Source organism: Dromaius novaehollandiae, chromosome 2 (assembly GCF_036370855.1).
Source record: "Dromaius novaehollandiae isolate bDroNov1 chromosome 2, bDroNov1.hap1, whole genome shotgun sequence".
Lineage (NCBI taxonomy): Eukaryota > Metazoa > Chordata > Aves > Casuariiformes > Dromaiidae > Dromaius > Dromaius novaehollandiae.
The window spans coordinates 28,539,716-28,559,622 of record NC_088099.1 but is presented as its reverse complement, the minus strand read 5'-3'; the positions used below and the strand labels follow the sequence as shown (position 1 = coordinate 28,559,622).

At 43.9% G+C, this 19,907-nt stretch overlaps 2 protein-coding genes and 1 long non-coding RNA gene across 7 annotated transcripts in view; 2 read left to right on the top strand and 1 right to left on the bottom strand.

Annotated features, from left to right (window-relative positions):
• Positions 1-1,123: 1,123 nt before the first annotated feature.
• LOC112982412 (uncharacterized) lies at positions 1,124-5,066 on the bottom strand. Its single transcript, XR_003258970.2, has 2 exons — positions 4,485-5,066; positions 1,124-2,862 (listed from the first exon to the last, which is right to left on the bottom strand). It is a non-coding gene; the product is annotated as an uncharacterized LOC112982412 (long non-coding RNA).
• GGCT (gamma-glutamylcyclotransferase) lies at positions 1,421-11,644 on the top strand. The gene is made up of 4 exons (XM_026098794.2): positions 1,421-1,628; positions 5,066-5,211; positions 8,749-8,884; positions 10,918-11,644. Exons 1-4 carry the CDS (start codon positions 1,488-1,490, stop codon positions 11,065-11,067), a joined length of 573 nt encoding a protein of 190 aa, XP_025954579.2. The 5' UTR covers positions 1,421-1,487; the 3' UTR covers positions 11,068-11,644.
• A 132-nt stretch (positions 11,645-11,776) lies between these two features.
• The window catches only part of NOD1 (nucleotide binding oligomerization domain containing 1), a 31,542-nt gene continuing 23,411 nt past the window's right edge, over positions 11,777-19,907 (top strand). For 4 of the 5 annotated variants that reach the window (XR_010387598.1, XR_003258969.2, XM_026098790.2 and 1 more), the window contains exon 1: positions 11,777-12,726. The gene's annotated coding sequence lies outside the window, so the exon portion shown is untranslated. The remainder of the gene's footprint in view (positions 12,727-19,907) is intronic. The other variant, XM_026098791.2, reaches the window with a different exon arrangement.

Sequence of the window (19,907 nt, the reverse complement as noted above, 5' to 3'; positions counted from 1 at the left end):
TGCAAATATCAAGGGGAAAGAGAGGAAACGCCTCCGCACGTGGGCCTGCAAGCCTTCTTGCCTTCATGTAAGCACCTTCTCACCTTTTATTCTTGTGTACACCAAGCATAAACTGCTCACAGCCTCGATGTGCATCTGCAACAAGCGCATGCATCCCCAGCATTGCCAGCTGGAGCAAGTTACACTGTTTTACTTCTCACTATCCATACTTAAAATTAATCACTGTTTACATTTCTCCTGGATATGGCCAGGAGGCTTACAAGAAAAATGCATTAACTTGAATTTAGCTCAGGGACTCTAATCCTCTCAATTTTGGTACAATAAATTGCAGAATCTACTCACTGCAAATGTCTTCTTCCCCGCAGAGGATGCCTTTTTATAGGAAGTAACCGTTATTAAATGAAATTTATCCTGCAAGCATTAAAAGTACATGGTTGATGGGAACCTGTTATCAGAAGCCCCATGGATTCTGCAATTCTGCAGAGTGATGCTGCCGTAGAATCTGTTCCTGGCAGCTGGACTGCACTCCTGAGCCTCTCCTTGCAGAATTGAAATATATATCATTTCTAGCCCTTGCAATTGCAAGAACAACCTTGAAAATAAGAGCTTCACGTAATACAACGCAATAGCATCAAGCTGAGACTGCAAGGAATTGAAACAACCGCTCATTTTTCCTTGAAATAAGGGACATGGAAGAAAGGGAGGCCCACAGAGGGCCCGCTGAAAAGGTAAGATTGTTTTAATGAAATGTAAAATTTGAATGTGTTAATTTTACTATTTAAATATACATGTATATATATGCCGCTAACTGTTTATTTCCCATTCACCACGCCAGGGCGCAAGGGCAGAGTCGGTTCCTCGGGCAGGCACCGCCCTCGCCCACGCCTGGGGGAGGCTCACCGCGGGACATCACAGACGTGCGCAGGCAAAAAGAGGCAGAACAGGAAAAGAAGAAAGCCGGGATAGCACAGGGACAGCCTCCCGGTGTGGGGGTTGCGGTATCCGTTGGGAGAAGCTATAGAAGCGGGCACGTTACTTTAATGAAGAGCTCCCCATTTTCGGAACGTGATGTAACACAACGTAATATAACACAATGTAAAAAAAAAAAGAACAGCAACACAAATTATATGTAATACTAATTTATCACAGAATATAGGCACAGATTAAAAAAAAATTAAAAAATGATGTGCCGTGACCCCCCGAGGACCCCCGGGAGGCGCCTGAGGAGGGCGCCGGTCAGCGGGAGGCTACCGAGGGCTCTCCAGGGTCCCCGCGACCGCCACCATTATTGCGTCACAGCGCGTCACATCCGCCACTACACCCGCCTCCCCCACGTGGCATCAGCCGAGGGCGCCTGGCGGAAGTAGCCAACGGGGGCGCGGCGACGCCCGGCGGACAGCCAATGGCAGGCGCCCCCGCGCCCGCGGCCCCGCCCCGCAAGCGGGCGCCGGGGAGCGGAATTAAAGGGGCCGCGGGGTGCGGGGAGGATGGAGCCGGGCGGTGGCGACGGCCTGGTCCCGGCGGGGGCCGGCAGCCTCCTGTACTTCGCCTACGGCAGCAACCTGCTGCGGGAGAGGCTGCTGCTGAGCAGCCCCTCGGCGGCGCTCTGGGCGGTTGCCCGCTTGCAGGTGCGTGCGCGGGGGAGGACGGCCGCCGGCCCCGGCCCCTTTAAGGAGGGTGGTGCCCTGGGCGCCTCCTGCCCCGGGGGGCTCGGGGGGCTGGGGGCAGCAGGGCGGGCCGGGAGCGCAGCCACCGCAGTGCCGTAGCAGGGTCGCTGGTTGTTCCTGCGGTGGTGCCGCAGGTGTCGGGGGCGGCTGAGGACCGACGACCGTTCGTGGTGGGGATACGTGAGGCTTCGCTGAGCAGCTGCTCAGCTTCTCCCTAAGCCAGCTGATGACCTCGGGGGGGCTTGCATGTGCGTCATGTAGGTAGCTATAGGTGCATCATATGGTAGCTTCTTCCAGCTTTCAGCTTTTCCCCTTCTCCCTTTTCCCCATTTCCTCTTCAAAGGAAGCTTTCTTTTCCCTTTTCAGAGGAGAAGGGGCAGGCTGTTCCTTTGAGTGGAAAAGCATGAGCGGCGTTTTAAACTTTTTTTTGTCTGTGCAGAAAGTTGTTTCTTCAAGTTGCAGTCGATGCCTTCCTACAGCCTGGTGGCTGCCGTGGGTGGTTGTTGTTGTTGTTGTTGTTTCTTTGTTTCTGGACAGTTATTAAATGCTACTATATCAATCTGGCTTTAATATAGGCTGGGAAATATGAGGTCCTTGTCACTAAGTAGTGGATGTACAGATTTGTACTATTAGAATGATCTTTGGAGGAGCAGAACATTTACTGATACCACTTAAGGACTATTTGCAGGTTTTCTAGGGGTAATTGGGAAGAAAATGTTCAGCGTTAGCATATGACAAAGCTCCAAAAACACTTGTGTTTAATAAACTCCTACAGCCAGATGTTTGGTGTCTTTTGGGACCATCTACCTGGCAATTAGGGCCTGCTCCTGTAAGTGCCTCACACTTCAGAGACATCACTGACAAGCTAAACATGCCAAATGCCCAGCACCCTGCAGGATCAGGCCTTGGAGGTGAGGAGGAAAGTAGCAGAATGGTGCTACTTATTCAAAGGTAAGTGCCTTTGAATAAAAGAGAGCCCTATGAAGACTTCTGCCTTGCTGCAGGTTTCCTTTTGTATTTCAGGTAAATTTTCAGGTTACACAGTAAGTGTCTCTTGTCAAAGTGCAAGTTTTAGCTGTTCTTTGAGCTCTGTCACTGGCTTCTCTGACAGACCTTTCAGCACTTGCTGTGCTCCTCGCTAACACACGGTGGCTTCAGTCCATTGCTTCAAGATGACTCAGAAAATCACTGATCCCTGCGAGCAAAGAGGTGCACAAAGACTGGAGTCTATTCCTTTTAATTGCTCTATGGTTAAAACATGGCAGCTTAATAAAATAAAAAATAGCCTATAAATACTCTATTTTGTGTGCTAAACAAGAATAAGAATGTTTATAAGAATATATAATTTTTAAACATTTGTTAATTTTCAAAAACTGGAGAAAATGGACTGTATTACAAGCACAGAAATCTCATTTCATCAGTATTCAGAAAAAGGGCCAAAGACCAAGCTCTTGATCCAAGCATCTAGTGCATTTGTTCCCTATCCCCTGCAGTGCGTACTGAGGTTGCCCATGTAGCGTAACACAGCATTTCCTGCTTCCAGTATCTGAGCTAACCTCGTTATTTCTGTACAGATTCTGTTGCACTTCTTGGGTGCTACTTGAATGTTTTGTGCACTTCCTTGCAGGTATTAAATACAGGGCAGGTCCAAGAAAATAAAACCGGAGAAATCAGCTAATTTTTTTTTTATTTATTATTAGACTGCTGTGAGTATACTTAACTCTACTAGAGTATTTCCTTGGGGCAGCCCTGCAAACACTTGTCCACATCTATAGCTTCAGGCCTCTACTTAACTGGGTTATTTACTTGCCTGCAAATTTTTCATGCCTGACTTGTCGGCAGGGTCTAGTCCAGAGTCCTGATCAATGTGCAGTGATCCAGTGACCAAGACATTGCAAAGCCATTTTGCAGCAGCTTGTAGCATGGTTGATGATTAGTGAGTCTAGGTAAACTTGTGTTTTCCTAGAGAAACTGGTTTAATGGGGACTCCTTACAAGGAAGGAAGATGACTCTACTGATAGAGTATACTGTGCATCTTTGCCAGGTTGCTGATAATTCTCATATCACTCACAGATGATCAAATGTGAAGTTCAGCTCTGCACTGATGTACTTTTTTTTTTTTTTAAGCCTCCAAGTGTTCAGCTTCTACAATCTTTTACAATCAATCCCATATCTGCTAAGACATGTTTCAAGAAGGTAGTGTGTCTCAGATATTGAATATTAATGTGCACAGGCATGTAAGGTAACTGATATGAAATATAGCTTTAAAAAGTTGGAGAACATGAGAAATAAGCAAAGCCGTAGGTTTTTTTTTTTTTTAAAACACTGCCTTTTCATTTTGTTTTTGTTGTTGTTGAACAGGTAGTCTTCCTCAAAATTCTTCTTCCTTTCCCTTCCCATTTTCTAGGGAAAGGTCCACAAACTGCCTAACAAGTAGGAGAGGAAACTAAGTCTGCAGCATCAGCCATATGAAGTTCCACTAGAAAAATGCAAGAAACCTTTCTTCTGTTTTGCCTATAATAGTGATATTTGGTATTACTTATAAAAGAAGGAGATATTTGATTTTTAAAAGGAAGTTTGTACTTGCAGAACCTGAACAAACTCAGTCAAGGTGGCACATGCCTTGACTTATAAATACCCAAGAATGTTCCACTTGAGTGATTAGATTGCACAAAACACTGGAAAATACATAAAATGGTATTTTATGCCTGGGCAGTTTATATTAGTGCATGAGAAAAGAACCAAAAGTCACCATCTTGGAGGCTTCTTTAACATTACTATTTTCCTGGACTGTGCTTGGTAGCATTTATGACTTACGTTAGCATCAAAAGCTTCAAAGGAATGGGCATCAGGCAGGCACATCTCCTGAGGAAAGAGAAGAAAGCAGCAACTGGTTCCCTCCTTCATGGCACACCCCAGCCGATGGCCCTTCAGCTCATCCAAAGGGAAGCACATCAGTCCTGCCGCAGCTGCGGTTCCCTCAGCACTGTTGCGTTTGATGCAGAAATGGGCATGTGTGCTATTCTAGAAGAACAACTATGTGCTCTATATTCCATTTTCTTCTCACTGCTAGAAATTTTTAGTGAATGTTCAGGCCAGCCTAAGAGAGTTTGGAGGTGGATCCAGGTTTTTGCAGACCAAGGCTTTTACCAACAGCGCTGTCTGCCAGACCTCTCTTTCCTTTTGTCCCAAGGCCATTGTTTCTCTTGGGAGAGTGGAAAAGACTGACTTCAACCCTTAGCCGGGAATTGGGTCTGATCCTGCCACTGTGACCATCAGTTCCTCCTCCTGGGGCTCCAAATGACTTCTTGTAGCTTTATAGCTGCCTGTTTCATGTTAATAGTCAACAGCCCTTATCTTAAGTGGAAACTGATTCTCTGCATTGGTTTCATTTGCAGGATTTTAAGCTCGCTTTTGGCCATCATCAAGGCAGGATAAGTCCTCTCTGGCATGGAGGTACAGCTACCATTGTTCAGAGCCCTGGAGACGAAGTATGGGGAATAATCTGGAAAATGAACGCTAGCAATTTAAGTTCTCTGGATAAGTAGGTGACTTGACTTTGCTGTCTCATATTACTTCAGAGAGCAATTCAAAAGTTATAGTTAATTTTTGGTGAAAGCCAATGAGGTGGCTTTGGTTGGGATCAAGAAGATGCTTTTGATTTTAATATGTGAATTTTACTCCACAATACATGTGTTGATTTCTAAAGCATTTGTGATTAAATGGCTTTGTTTTCCAAGCTAAAGCTACTTACAGATATTTTAATAAGGTATGAAGCTTGATTTGGAGTTATGTTTTTTCAGGTTACCTTTTTACCCCCTCCCCACAATGTACTGTCCCATATCTGACTTCAAACTCTGTGTTTGATCTGTGAGCTGTTTTCCATTGCTCTAGGGAGAATTTGCTTTGCAATGGACACCAATTTCTGTCTCAGTACATCTAGACTCCAACTGCAGTGGAAAAGGGAAGGGGTGAAATCCTGACGTTGCAGAAGAGAAGCAGATCTTTACTACAAGCAAAGAGACCTCTGGAGGAAGCTACTTTTGCATGTCTTCCCTTTTAAGGCTTTTAACCTTTGTAGACCAAAGGTCTACAGAGGTAGCTCCAAGCAGGGAGCTTTGGCAGTCTTGTTTGCCCTTTTCAATGTGAAAGGCTGGCAGCACCTGGCAGTGCACAGTGGCAAATGCTCTGCCTGGGCCTGATAGTTAGGACAAGTTTAAGACAACCTGAGCAAGCTGTTCCCAACCTGTACACAGGTTGAAAAGCTCCAGGGGACCAGCAGGGTAAACAAATCAAGGAGTGTGTAACTTCCTGGAGGGCCGAAGTGAGGACTTGGACCCTCATCTCCAAAACTTTGGCTGGTGTCCTGTGTTTACTGCACTATCGGCACAGCACAGCACTTCTGGTACATAAGAATAGTTTGTTCAGAGCAGCTCAGCAACGTCAGTTAATTCCAGCAGAAGTCTGGACTAGTGAGGCAAAGGAAAAAGGGCATATTAAACTAGTTCAAAGCATTAAACTGGTGCAGTTCTGCTGACTCTGGTATCATAGCGATTTTGGTTGTTGCTGTGCTGTGCTGTGCCGATGTGTCCTTATAACCCTGGTCATGAAACTTGAAGTTCCAACTTGCTTTTCATTGCCTGCAGTGAACTCAAAAGATAACAGAAACTGTTGACCAAGTTGCCATTAGCACATCATGGGAATGGGCATGTTTAGCACTCTCACAGCCTGGTTGGGAATGTTAGCTCTGAGCAGGAGGCCTCTAACTAGCACACTTCTGACTGGGGAGAGCTTCGCATGTCCCTACTTTATCGCCTCAGTTCCCCCTCTTTTGCTTGCACCAACACTTACTTCCCCCCACCCCCTTTCTGCTGATCTTTACTAAATTCTCCTCATTTACCATTTCATGAAGCTTCAGACTTCACAAGTATAAAGATCCTTCTGACCTGTCTGGCAGCATCTGCTTTGCTAGTAGCACTTTTTTTCCCCTATGGGACAGTCTTTTGTATTTAACTGTTAGAAATGTAGTACATACTGTAGAACTGCATATCCATGGCATATGTTTGACAGAGGATAAACTCTAATGCTAGCTAGGATGCTGGATAGATAGGCCTAGAGACCTGAGTGCTGTAACTTCACCAAAAACTGTAGGATGGATATGAGCATTAAAGGTTATTTTTCCTAGCTGACTCACTGATGTCATGAAGGTGATCTAGAAATGGGAGGAAGATAGATCTGACTTTTCTTTGCTCCTATAGGTATTCTTATAGAAGCAAAACTTCGTAATGTAGTGTGATTTGTGCTAAGCCTGAAGGAAGTAACTATGTACTAAAGGGTTCTACTGGCCAAAAATTGAAAAATCAGCACAGTAAATATTTGGTCTTCTCTGCCCCATCTTTTATACTGCGTAAATGACTGGGCACCTGGCTGAATTGTTACAGAAAAACCTGAAAAGTGAGAAGGAACTGGAGAGGAAACTGTTCCTATAAATACATAAAGAAGTGGCTTCCTTATCTGCATATCTTCCCTCTAAAACCCCTGGTGATAAATCATTTACCTATCAAGCTTTTACATTGGGCTTTTTTTAATGATAGTTGATAGTTCTTTTAAGGATAGCTTCTAAATAATTCTAATGAGCATACATGTATCACTGCTGAAAATGTTGGGAGTCTTTGGTTGTGCACAAGCAGATCTATTTGGAAGTTCTCAACTATTTTTTTCTGGCATTTCCATGCATCAAAAAAACCCCCGTTACGCAATATTTCTGTCTGGGTAAAGAAGTTGGTACTTTGTTAATCAGAAACAGAAGAGAGAGTGTGTAATTAATGCTGTATCTAGTTCAAACACTAATGAAACAATGTAATATCTAGAATGCAAATATGGAAGAGGAATCTTTTGGTTGGATGATTAATTTTTTTTGTCTCTGAATGGGTTTCAGTGCTCTTTTTCACAACCAGACCTCAGGGTTTTTTTTTCTGTCTTCTGTGCATCACAAATCTGTAGATCATCAACTAATGCATGACTTTTCCTCTTACATCCCAGCAGACAGTGTGACTTAACTGTAATTTTTTTCTCACTCTCACACCCCCATGTGACTCTCTTTATTTTGTGTTCTTTTTGTTGGCCTCGATTGTGCACTCAGCTTCTAGTCTCTGCCTGCACTTACCTAGTGACTCACAAAACATGGCCTGTGTTATGTATGTTAAGTAACTTGCAATGGTATTAAGTCTTTAAAAGACAGACAATGTGTCAAGCATCTGGATATCATTTTGACAAGCACTGTTAGAAACCATTTTATCACTCTTATCTATAGCACATTTAAGAAGTTAATTGTGATATAAAAAGTCTGTCTTGTGTTGCTTTAATTTCTTCTTTATTTCTTACTATTTCCTCAGACTTTTATTGGTGGTTAAATGTTAATGGTTAAAGACAGAAGGTAGCCTTTCCCCCCCCCCCCCCCCCCCGCCCCAGGGTAGCATGATTTTGCTGTTAAAAGAACAAAATGGAATGGCTTTTGCCCTGATCTAGCTCATTGCTGCTGTAAAAGATCTACAAGTCTTTTGCAAATGAAAGGCTGTCCTCGATTATTCACTTGAATGTGCGTTGTCAGTTATGCAAGTTTCCTCTTATTCAAATGCAACACAATGGGCAAGATAAAACTTTACAGTTGTTTCATTATCTGAGCGGAAGGTAATGAATGATATGTGCCTGGCTTATTAATTCTGATAGTCTTGGTTGTGTTTCTGTTTTAGATTATAAAACTTGCACAGTAATTAACTAATTCACAGGCAACATTCTCTCTCTAATTTTGCAAGTTAACCGCTAGACTTCTTCCTTACGTTACTACAATGATAGAAGTGAATGCTGCACATTCTTTAGAAGACCTATTTTTGGATCTGAAACAAGTTTTGACAAAAAGTACAGAAATTTTTTTTTAATTCAGTCAATGGTACAACCCAGTGTTCTGCCTTAAGTTCTATTAAACATATGCATATGTTTAATTGCATATTTTGTTTGAAAGACATGATATAGTTGTCACCTGTGCATCAGTTGTTTGGTATGAAAAGAATGTCCTTTACAGGCAAGAGGGAGTTGAAGATGGCATTTATGTCCCAATAGAAGTTAACGTCCACACTCAAGCAGGAGAAGTACTGACCTGTCGAAGCTACCAGATGTGTGACTGTGTCTGTGGTCCCCCTTCTCCCCAGTATAAAAAGGTAGGTGTTGCATTGCTGTAATTCAGAGAGCATGAACAGAAATGCATAGTGCAGTACTTCCATTCACTGTAAATAAAGTACTTATTAAATAGGACAGAAGGAGTGAGTAATTCTAATGTAAGGGTATAACTTAATCCTTGTGCGATGTACTAGTGCAGTGCTGCTTACAGAAGATTCCTGGCTTCTTAAAGACCTACTAAATCACTTTTGGTTTTTTAGTTCTGCTCAAATATGTGGGGGTAAATTACATAAAGGCTCTCTTGTAACCCCTGAATTAGTTATAACTGACACACAGGGATTTCTGAGGGTTGCCAGATGTTTCCATATGTGCAGCAATTCTGTTTTGGTCTTAAAAATGAATGTGTTCCAGTAAAAGGATGGAGGGAAGCTTCTGTGTCCTTGAGACTCCAAGCACCTGGCTTGGAGTCTCAAGGACACAGATTTTCTCTATACTTTTATAAAAACACTGTCTTTAAAACGAACGATGTTTGTCATCAGATGCATTGCCCAGCGTATCACAGGATTTCCAGCACCACTGTGGAGCACTACGCTTGATGACTGAGGAGGCAGAAGTCTTTCAACACTGTCCTGCAATTCACTGACTGTAGAGACGCATGATCCACTTGCTCAGCAGGCCTGACCTGCTCAGCTTGCGGGAGCTGACGAAGGCCTAGCCTCAGGTGGCATGACTGCATGTCTGAAATTGTACAGTTATTAGGAATTGCAGATAGACAGCATCATAATGCGTTGACTTTTTCTACTGAAAGCAAAGAAACAAGGGCTTGAGCCTGTTAAATCCCACGTGTGCATTGCTTCTCTTAACCGACGAACTCACCCACGTGAATCGGCTTCCAAGAGCATAGCTAAAGCCTGCCGCTGCAGGATTTATTAAGAGAAAGCTTGCTTTGGAAGCAAGCTTTGCTATTTCACAAACCTCTTACCCCCCCCCCCCCCCCACCTTTCCCCCTTTCTGTCCAGACAGGTCTTTAAGGCTTTTCAGGAAGTTAAGACTAATACACTAACAATGACTCTGCTGCTGTGTATGACTCTCACTAGTACACTCTAAGAGCAGGCTTTCAATATTGGCAGCCTTATCTAGTTAAACATTCTCTCCTGCTGTTGTCAGGGTTGTCTGTTTGGTTTTTTTTTTTTTTTTTCTTCCCTGCTCTTATTTGTTTAACTGAAGTTAGCCAGGCAGGAGGGCTAGATTTTAGTACAGGTGACTGCATCTGCACAGTGATCCACATCCGTCTAGTGCTGTGTACTTTTGTGGCAAAGGTTATACTGTTCCAGACATCTCATCCTTGAATTTCCTGGCTGTTGAATGAGTGAAATAATATTTACAATAGTGTCAGCCTTTAAAATCTGCATATTTATCTGTTTGTTCATTCCTGTATGTGAACTTGCTGGTGTCCTATCTACTCTTGGCTCCTACAGCCTCCTCTTTTCCTCTCACTTTGGCAGTCGCTAAACGTCAGTTTATTTTGTGTGTAGAAGGAAAGCTGCAGTAACAAACTTTAAGCAAGGTGTTTTTACTAAGCTGAGTACCTGTTTCTGTTACTATATTTTTACTCCTATAACCTGTCTAGGTACTCACTGCTGTGCTTTGGATTCAAATGGTTTAGTTTGAAAAAGAATTTCAATAATAATTGCTGCTTTTCACTCAGATCTGATACTAAGGCTGGCTGAAGACATAGAAGTCCTCTTCCTCCCTGGAGGAACAAGTGAAATAACTGAACAAGAGCTTAAACCATGCAGTCTTGTGCATGTTTAATAGCTTTTCAGGATCTTAGGGGGGGCTGTCATAGTAGTACCTGGTATGAACCTCTTCACATTAATTTTGTTGATAGAGTCCTCAGTAGTCATCCAGAAGCCTTTAGCTCTTTTTGGGCGCAAACAACGTTATTTGTGATTAATTCTCTTGTTACCATAAGTGGTTCTTCCTGTATGAGCAAAAATGTCTGTAGGGGGTCTCTCCTTCCTAACATTATTATTGAGGGCTTTTTTTTTTTTTCCTCTCCTTTTGACTGTAGGTTATCTGCATGGGTGCAAAACAGAATGGCTTGCCAATGGAATATCAGAAGATATTAGAAGCTATAGAAACTAATGACTATGCAGGACCAGTGCCAATCTTGGAAGAAATTGAAGCTGCTACTAAGGCAAAGAAAATAAATTCTGCGTAGAATACTTCTTCATTTGCTTGGCCATTCACCATGATTTACATCTCCTTCCTCACTCTGTTGATCTGCAGTTTCTTTATTCCTCAGGAAAAGATGAGTTTGGTGTACATCTACAGTAAGCCATTAGATATAGCGTGCAGTTTGAAGACACGCTGGCATTGATAACTTCTTCACTTTGGATGTCTAGTTCGAGTACTTGCTGAAGTTTTCGCAGATTTGGAAACTATCTTTCTGTAATTCTCCTGCAGTGCTGCACATGAATTTGTGCTTCACATCCATCTGTTTACAGAGCTTTTTAAAAGAAAAAGGCCATCCTGCTAGGAATTTGTATCTATTGCTGTGTGAGGAATAAGGGCTGCAGCATCAGGCCCTTTGTTCTTAAATGCTGTGTACACAATTATCAAGAACTTCAAAGGTTTCCTAGGGTGCAAAGTAGATTCAAAACTCTGAAGCAAGACTAAATATTTGTCTTTTATTTCCTGCTACTGCTCTTAACAGTTTAAAGCCCAACCTATCTGAAGCTATGGCGTTTTTGTCTGCATTAAAAGGTTAATAAAGAAAGCAGAGGGATTTTTTAAAACTGTTTCCATGTTTTCAAGTGTTAGTCCAAAAGGCAACCCAGGCCTGAAACGTTCAGCAAAGGGTCTCAAAGCAACATGGCCTGCTCCCTTCCATGTCTAGTAATCGTCATAGGTGAACTACGTTAGGATTTTAAAGGACTCGTTTTAGTTAGACAATTCTGAGGATTTTTTTTAATGACTTGTTTGGAATTTTTTTTTGGACCTGGTCTGAAGCCCAGTGAAACCAGTGAGTCTTCCTCTGAGTTAGTTCTGGTGCATTTCTTTTGGTTGGGGGGGGGGGGAGGGGTTTATGTGCCCCCCCCCCCGCAATGAAGAGACCTGCCCTCATTTTTTTTCACAGCATTGACAGTCTCCTGCAAAACTGGAGGCTCTTGTAAGATTTACAGCACTTCCCAACCTTTATGGTACGTGGCAATGCCTGTAGTCAGTCGGGGTGGGGGGGTAAGAAGAACTGTCAGCTGAAAAATGCGAAACATCTGAACTTTGCGTTATCCTGCGTAATGCATACTTTTGATAAATCGGTGTCAGTATGGGACTGCTTAAGATGGAAAAATCGCAAAGTAACAAACTTGCCTTGTCTTCACTGCATGAACTTTTCCCCCGGCGCTGGTGACCGCTTCCCGCGCTGGGCCCCTCGGCCGGAGCAGCGCAGGCGCCCCGCGCTCCCCCGCTTGCCGTGCGAGTGCGCAGAACCGCCGTCGCCAGGCCTCCCCCTGCCCGCGGCGGCGGGCTCTGTGCCAGCCCGGGTTGCGCAGGGGCAGGTCCAGCTGGTCTGAACACAGCGACAGCTGCCTTACCGGTGGCTCCGCACCTTCACCTGGGCGCGGGGGGTGGAGCTGCGCAAGCAACGCCCGGCTCCGACGCTTTTAGGGCAAAATGCCCCCTTCCCCCCCCTCCCCGGGCCGCGGGGAGCCCCGTGGGCCTGAACGCGAGGGGGTGACGGGGGTGCGCGGGGCGGTGGCGCGGGAGCTGCGGCTGGGCCGGGCCGGGCCGGGCCGGGCGGGAGCGGCCTCCCCCAGCGCCGCCGCCCCGGCCCGGGCCGCTCCGCTCCTCCCCTCGCCCTCGTGGCTGCGGCGGCGTGGTGAGTGCGGGGCCGGCCGGGGGCGGTGGGGGGGGGTCTCACCCCGGTTGGGGGGGTGAGGCCTGCCCGCTGCGGCCTGGCCGAAGGGAGCAGCGCGGGGGGGGTCTTCTTGGGGGGCGGGAGGTGGAAAACGGGTGGGTTTGGGGTTTCTCCAGCAAGGGCCCCTGCCCCCGCCGGGGGGCACCGGCCCCGAAAGGGGGGCACGGCCCCAGGAAATGCCCGGGGTGCAGCAGGAGCAGGGTGCCAGGCCGGGCCGCGGCTCCCCCGAGGGCCGCGCCGGCGCGGAGCCCTCGGCCTGGGAGGCGGCAGATGCGGGAGGCGGCGGCAGCACGGAAAAACTGCGGGAAAGGGGTCTTGTAACGCTTGGTAGAGCTCGGTCCTCCTTCCCTCCTTCCTTTCTTGTCCTTTCCTTGAGCAACAGACAAAAAAGTAAAAAGCCAAACAAGGAAACTTGCCTGTGAATCCGCGTATTCAGAACGTTACTCTTACTGCTTTAATTACACAATTCGGCGCAAGTCGAAAGCTCAAATAGTAGAGAAGCAGTTCCATTTTTAGGTGCACTATTAATTGTTCCCCTCCTCCTCCTTCTCCCTCCAAAACCCCAGGGCCTCTCTGATTGAAGGTAATTTCTTTGCTTTTTAGTAGTGGCTCCGTCCTATTAAAGGTTTTCCTGAAACCACCCGGAAAGGGGTTATCAGGAAGACACATAAAATCTTTTAACAGTGATTTGTTAATTCATCCAGATCGGGAATGTGAGGCTCCATTTGCTTGAAAGTATATTATTAGGAAAGGCAGCAGCAAAACCTGCTGAGGGCATGAATATTTGTTTAAAAGCACAGGCCGTTTATACAAAAGCTTCTCAGTCTACCAGGTGCAGGCAGAAATAGTTTCTTCTGTTTTGTGGTTTGTTTTTTTTTTTTAATATCTGCTGCTCTTCAGACAACTAGGAATGGCTACAAAAGCTTTTGCTACAATCAAAGGAGAGAGAAAAAAATCACAAAGATGCTGATCCCCAGAGCAGTGCAAAACCACAGGAGTTGTAATGGATTTACGCTAGTGTGAAGTTAGCATATGGCTCCCAGGACATTTACTGACATAAGTAGCATCCATTATAATAGTTACACTGAGATTGTAAACTGGGGTATGATGAATGCGCTGTAACAGCAGATACAGAATATTATTTAAGATCATTAAGATGTACAGGGACTCTGTGCGAACTCTACTAATGCACCGTTTGTGTTATGAAAATAAAAGGCTATTTTTTTCTTACCTCTGGGAAATACATTGCATCGCTTCCCATCCAGACATGCAGACTTTTCATGTAGATATATGTACCCAATTGCCTCCAATGTCTGTCTGTTGTTTTACTGTTCTTGTACCATCTAAAATACTTGAGGTTCTTTTAAAAGTGAGATTACAGTCAGAAACAATAACTCTCTAAAACTAATGCTGTGGGGAAACACGTTCTTTCTTATTTATTTGCTATATTAAAGGACTGGCTGCTGTGGCATACTTCAACTTGGATGCGGAAAATCAGTCTCCCTTCTGTCTCTTCTAGTGATAGCAAATAGCTGAGTTTAGGCCGGCCTGAGTTTAAACTGCTGTTATTAATGAAAAAGCATGTCAAGATCTCCAGTTCTCTTGGCGTAATGACTCTGCAGTGGGAGGGTTAGCACTGAAAAGTAGCTCTTGTCAGGGAACAAATCTGACGTGGAGACACAAAGGGCACAGATTCTGATGTGAAACAGCACTGTTTTCATAGAGCCACCTCTCTAAGAGCGACTGCACTTTGAATACTGCTGTCAGAAGGCTGCACGAGCAGATATGGGAGAGTCTCTGAAAGACTCCACTGGCCCTGTTCTGGCACTGAGATTTATGCATGTGCTGAGCTGTCGTCCGTGTGAGAGCTGGCTACAAGGTGCTGTGAAAATCCTGAAGACACGCCAGCTGTTGGCCGATAGCTGGTTGTATGGCATAGGGCTTCTCATCACAGGGAATTTAGAGGAACAGTTTTGTCGGGATAGGAAGACAGAGAAGAAGTAATATGGGCTGAGTTTTCAGCTTTTCAGAGATAATCCAGTTTGGTCTTAAATCAGATACTTTAAAGGAGAGTTGTTAATTAACGTGCACTTTTTATTGGCTTTGGTGCTTCATCTCACACAATCTCCTTGGGAGCAGCCAGCTCAGTGAGGAGTTAATTCATTAGTTTACCAAAATGCAGAACTGTTTTTTAGCTGTCCAAAAATCCTTCAGCCTCTTCATCTATAGCATATACGTTTAGGACCTCAGTAAGACCCCGTTGTGATAAATATTAGCGCTACCAGAAAACTAGTATATTCTTCACTGCCAGAAGACTTGCAGCTCTGACAGTTGAACGAGCATAGGAGTTTTGACAGAAGGAGAGCACAACGATCTTAGCAAAAAGAGGATGTGAGAGGGCAGGGCCAGAAAGTATATATGTGTACGTGGTTGCACAACGCTGAGAATTTTAAAATAGAAGTCAGTAGAACCACCAGATAAAAGTGCCCGTTGCCCTTTGCCATCAATGCCTCTGCAGTTCATTGACATGGATTATACAAAACTTTGCTGTAAACACTGATACTTTTACTGTACCTCTTACTGTAACAAATTTCATTTCCCTTTTTCATTTCCCTCCTTATTCCTGGCCTGATACCCATCTTACTTCCTCTTTGTTATTCTCAGTTATGCAGGCTTATCATATGCCTCTCTTGCCAGTCTTTCTATTGCTTCTCGCATCCTTCAAATGCCCATTGACACTTCACTTGTCCAAGACTCATTTCTGTCTCCTCTTTGCTTTTACAGTTACTGGGTGAGCACTCTGCTCTCTAGTTCTTTTTAATTCCTGGTAGTCTGTTTTCTGTCTTCTTCACTTGACTGAAACTGCCCTCCTCAAAGTGGGTAACTGTATTTCCTCTCCAACATCACTGGCAAGCCCTCGAGTAAGCCATTATTCTTTTATTTCTCCCCCCATGGACAACATATCCATGCTGTTCCCAGTGAGAAAGGTTTTCACTATAAGTTTCTGTCCACTTGTCCCCCCATACTACCCTCCTGCTTCATCCAGGTATCATTTCTCCCAGTTCCTCCTTAGGTCTTGTGCTGTTTCAGCTTCTGTGTCAGGCTTACGAAATTTTCCCTTTCTTGCCATGTTGCGGCCTGTCGGCTGCATATTCTACATACATACCTCAGTGCTAATATTCATTTCTATAAATAGATGTATTAACAAGCTGTTGCTGTTAGAGCAGATGCTCTGCCTTTATCTTAACTTAGTGATGTCTTCGCAAGGATCCTAAAAGGCTGAAGGTGACATTCAAAACATGATTTTATTCACTAGCCCTTTCAGAAGTGGAACAGTTGTTAAAAGAGGCAGTGTTTCTCAACAGTAGGTGTTTTTAGACTCTGGTCAATGCACTAATTTTGCATTAATGTATGCCCCAGTCTTTTCTACCAGCATTCCCGTGACTAATGTCATGCCAATTGCAAGAATTGCGCTGGAATTGAATCCAGCAGCTGGAGTGGCCAAGATAAGGGAAAGAATATCATATACACTTCATGGTCCACCAAACAAATGCTTTCAACATGTATTGCTAAGCTGCAGAAGCATTTACAGTTCACCTTTAAGCACAGCATGTGCGTAACCTAGCATTGTAAAACAAAGAGAAGAGGTCCTTGTAATAAGAGACTGAGCACTTTGTAGTCGTGTGATCCATCACTCGAAAGACTCGTAGTAAACCACTACAGGACTCTTTCCAGAGAAAGAGATGATGGACAAATGGATAAGTTAGAGCCTTCATGGTGTCAACACATTGGCCTCATGTTTCAAAAAAATTAAGCTGGCAAAACTGAGTCGTGTATGTCAGAATCTTCTGGACAATGACTGCCTTTTTTCAAGAGAATAAGCAAAGCCATCCCGACGTGATTCTTACACTGAGCAGGACTTTTATGTGCTGTTGCACCTAGGGTTGCTACTGTAGGAAATTTTATTGTTACTTTAGTCTGAGTAGGACCTGAATTTTCTTCATGTGCTGATGCAGTTTGCAACAAACATGCACGTACCTGCCTTGCTATTAACTGCATGTGACGGGAAGTACTTTTGTTCCAACTCTAGTTTAAACATGTTAGTCACTTGTGCAATATTACTTTTTCTCAGTCTGTGGATAGTGGAAATTTGCCATTTTTCTGTTAAAAGAAATGAGTGTAAATTACTGTTTTCTCCAATATCGAGTGTTCTTTTTTCTCTCAAAGTTAATATTGGCACTGAAAATATCACTGAGTATGTCATCTTGCACTGACTTCACATTGCCAACTCCGGCTTCCCTGCCCTGCATTTTTGCTCCTTGTCCTTCTCTCCCTTGATGCTTACCTTCACCTTATATTCTTTTCTGATTCCTCTCTTGTTTGTCCAGTGTTTTCAGATCACACTGTGTGGAAGAGAACATGCTCTCTTGCAGCGCATTTATGCGTACTCCTTCCAAGAGCAACCACATTCTCTACTGACTTGGACTTGGTGAGAGGTAGTGCAGGCGTCTTTGAGACCTTCTGGTCTTCCCATGTTTTCTTCTTCTTTTTCTTGTCTTTTCGCTTTATTTCTTCTTTCTTTTCTTACCCTCTTTGTAGATGGACCTGAAAAAGTAAGGAAAATATTTCTATTTGTTTTGTACAGGTGACACCACTTTGGTTCAATACTATGGTTTCCTGGATGTTTGCCTCAGTTTTCCCCACAAACCAGGAAGAAAGAAAAGGCATTAGTATAATGTGGTCCCAGAACAATAAAAGCAAGCAGAAAATGTTGGGTAGACACAATATCTTGAAAGAGCAGGTTTAATGTTTCTTTTGCATGTGTTTTAAGGTGACCGTATCTCTTTAACTAAAAGCTTGCAAAAGCTTTAGAGTAAACGATGTTTTCAACATTGTTTGGTCTTCATGATAGAGTCCATTTATAAAATGAGCTTTCCTGAACAAAGAGTTGTGCCTGTGTGGCTTCTAGGAAGCTGAGTGACTCAGAAATCAGCCACTTCATCTGGTGGGTCATGTGAATAGTGTAATGAAAGATTGATTTGTCTGAGTACATGCAGTCACTTACTCATGTGATGAGAAAGTCAGGTCACTTGGTGACATTCCATTCGGTTAACAGAGTTTTGCAGATTTTGGGTTGGCTTTGATCCAAAATGGTTGTGCTAGGGATTCACCTGGTCCCAGCCATCCGAAGGCTCATCTCTCAACGTAGTTGTCTGTATCTGTGCAGATCAGCAACTATGAGTTAGGACCTATTGGTTCCTTGAAATCAGAGGAGCTAGGCTGGTTTGCACTGTGGTCATTAGTGTAGATAGGCCGTGTCGCTGAAATGCAATAGCACCAATTGTGTCTTCCTCCGGCTTCAGGCAGCACAAACTGCACCGATGCAGACTGCAGCATCTGGGGTGGAAGCCCCACAGCAACGAGTTTGTGCCAGTAGCAGGTCACCTAGCCGAACCTCTGAGCTGGCAGGCTAGCTGTACTTCGTCAGGGGAGTGCTGGAGAGGAGCTGGAAAGTTTGCCAGCACTGTAAATGCCTTGGGAAATTGCAAGCGTTTTGAAGCAGCAGAGCTGGCGCCTTTACAGAGTTCTTGAAGAATGGTTTCTTTTTTTAATAGGACTGTAATGCAGAATCTAAGAACATTCTTCCAAACCTCTCTGGACCTGCTCTGTCAAATGTACTTTTCACCCTCTTACTGTAGGGTGCCAGTAATTCATGTTAATCATGCAGATTCTCAGCTGCTATGTGGAGGTGATTCGGTAGTGATCTTGTATAAAGTCTCCTTTGTGCATGGGGAATCGTATGTGCGGGGTCTGAACCTAAATAGTAACTAGATGAACATCATTTTGAATTATAATTACAATATAACTTCATACCTACCCTGTGGTTATATTAACTGGAATTCAAAAAACCGTTCAGTAATACACTAGGGAGGGATCTGTTCCTTGTTCCTACTGCTTTATGCCTTTGAAAGAAAAGTGACAATAAATGTCCAGTTAAAAAGAGCTCCCAAGAGCTGGTATAGAGAATGAGGGCATACACAGTATATATATTTGTAGACAGGAAGAGAGCATTCATGTTAACGAGTACCATTTCTAAACAACATCTCTACAGCGGTAAGGGGGTTTCCTGAGCGCACAGCTGTCTGAATTAATGATCACGTTGTGTCTCTAGGTGCGCATACATGGGCTGAGATTAGGCATTCAGGCATAACTATTTTGCACGGATTTCAAATTGGTATCTTCATTACGAGCTGTGTTGTGTGCAGTCCTTGCCTTTATGAAGACTGAGGTGGGTTGGATGCCCAGTCCAGTAATGAATATGAATTGTCGTGCCATCTTCCAGGCTTAGTTCATCATATGGGGAAAAAGCCTGTGAATTTAGCTATTCTATGCAATTCCTGCTCAAGTAAAGCTCCTGATTTTTTTGTGAATCCCTAGAGAGGAGATCTTACATATTTACAATTGCCAATTGCAGTCCTTGCCATAACATTGTTATTCTTCAGATCCAGAAAAGCTGTATTTCTAGTTCTAACTTGGATAAAATTAACCAAATTAAACAAGGCAGTGGCATTTTCCCTGTTTTACATACTGAGACAGTAGCCGTAAGAGGTATGAAGTGCTCTGTGCCTGTAAGTGGTGTTTTAGTTCTGAAATCTACACCAATGTTTTCACTGTTAGCATCATTTCACTCTTGGCCCCCTTAGCATCAGTATGTGATCAGTGGTTTTCCCACAGTCTCATACTGCACCTCAGACCTGCCCTGAAGCTAAATACTTTCTCTTAGTTTAGCTAAAACGGCCTCAGCGTTCACAAGGCCTCACTTACAGGGACAGTTATCCTGCTGGCAAAATTTTACACAGGGACTGTTGCTGTAATAAAGAAGAAGCAAAGTGAATTGCTACTATAAATTAATTCCTACAAAATTAATTGTTAAGAAGTATAATTTTATTCTATTTATTTCTTTGTCCAGATATGTTTGGACGGATGCCCTCTTTTGTCTATTGAAACATGAAAAGCTAATAAAAAACATTCAATTATGCACTAAGAACAAGCAGCTAATAAAGCAGATGCCAGTGTTGTTGTTTGAGGCAAGCTAAGTAAAGTATTTGTATTACAGAGAAGACTGCCTGCAGTAGGTACAT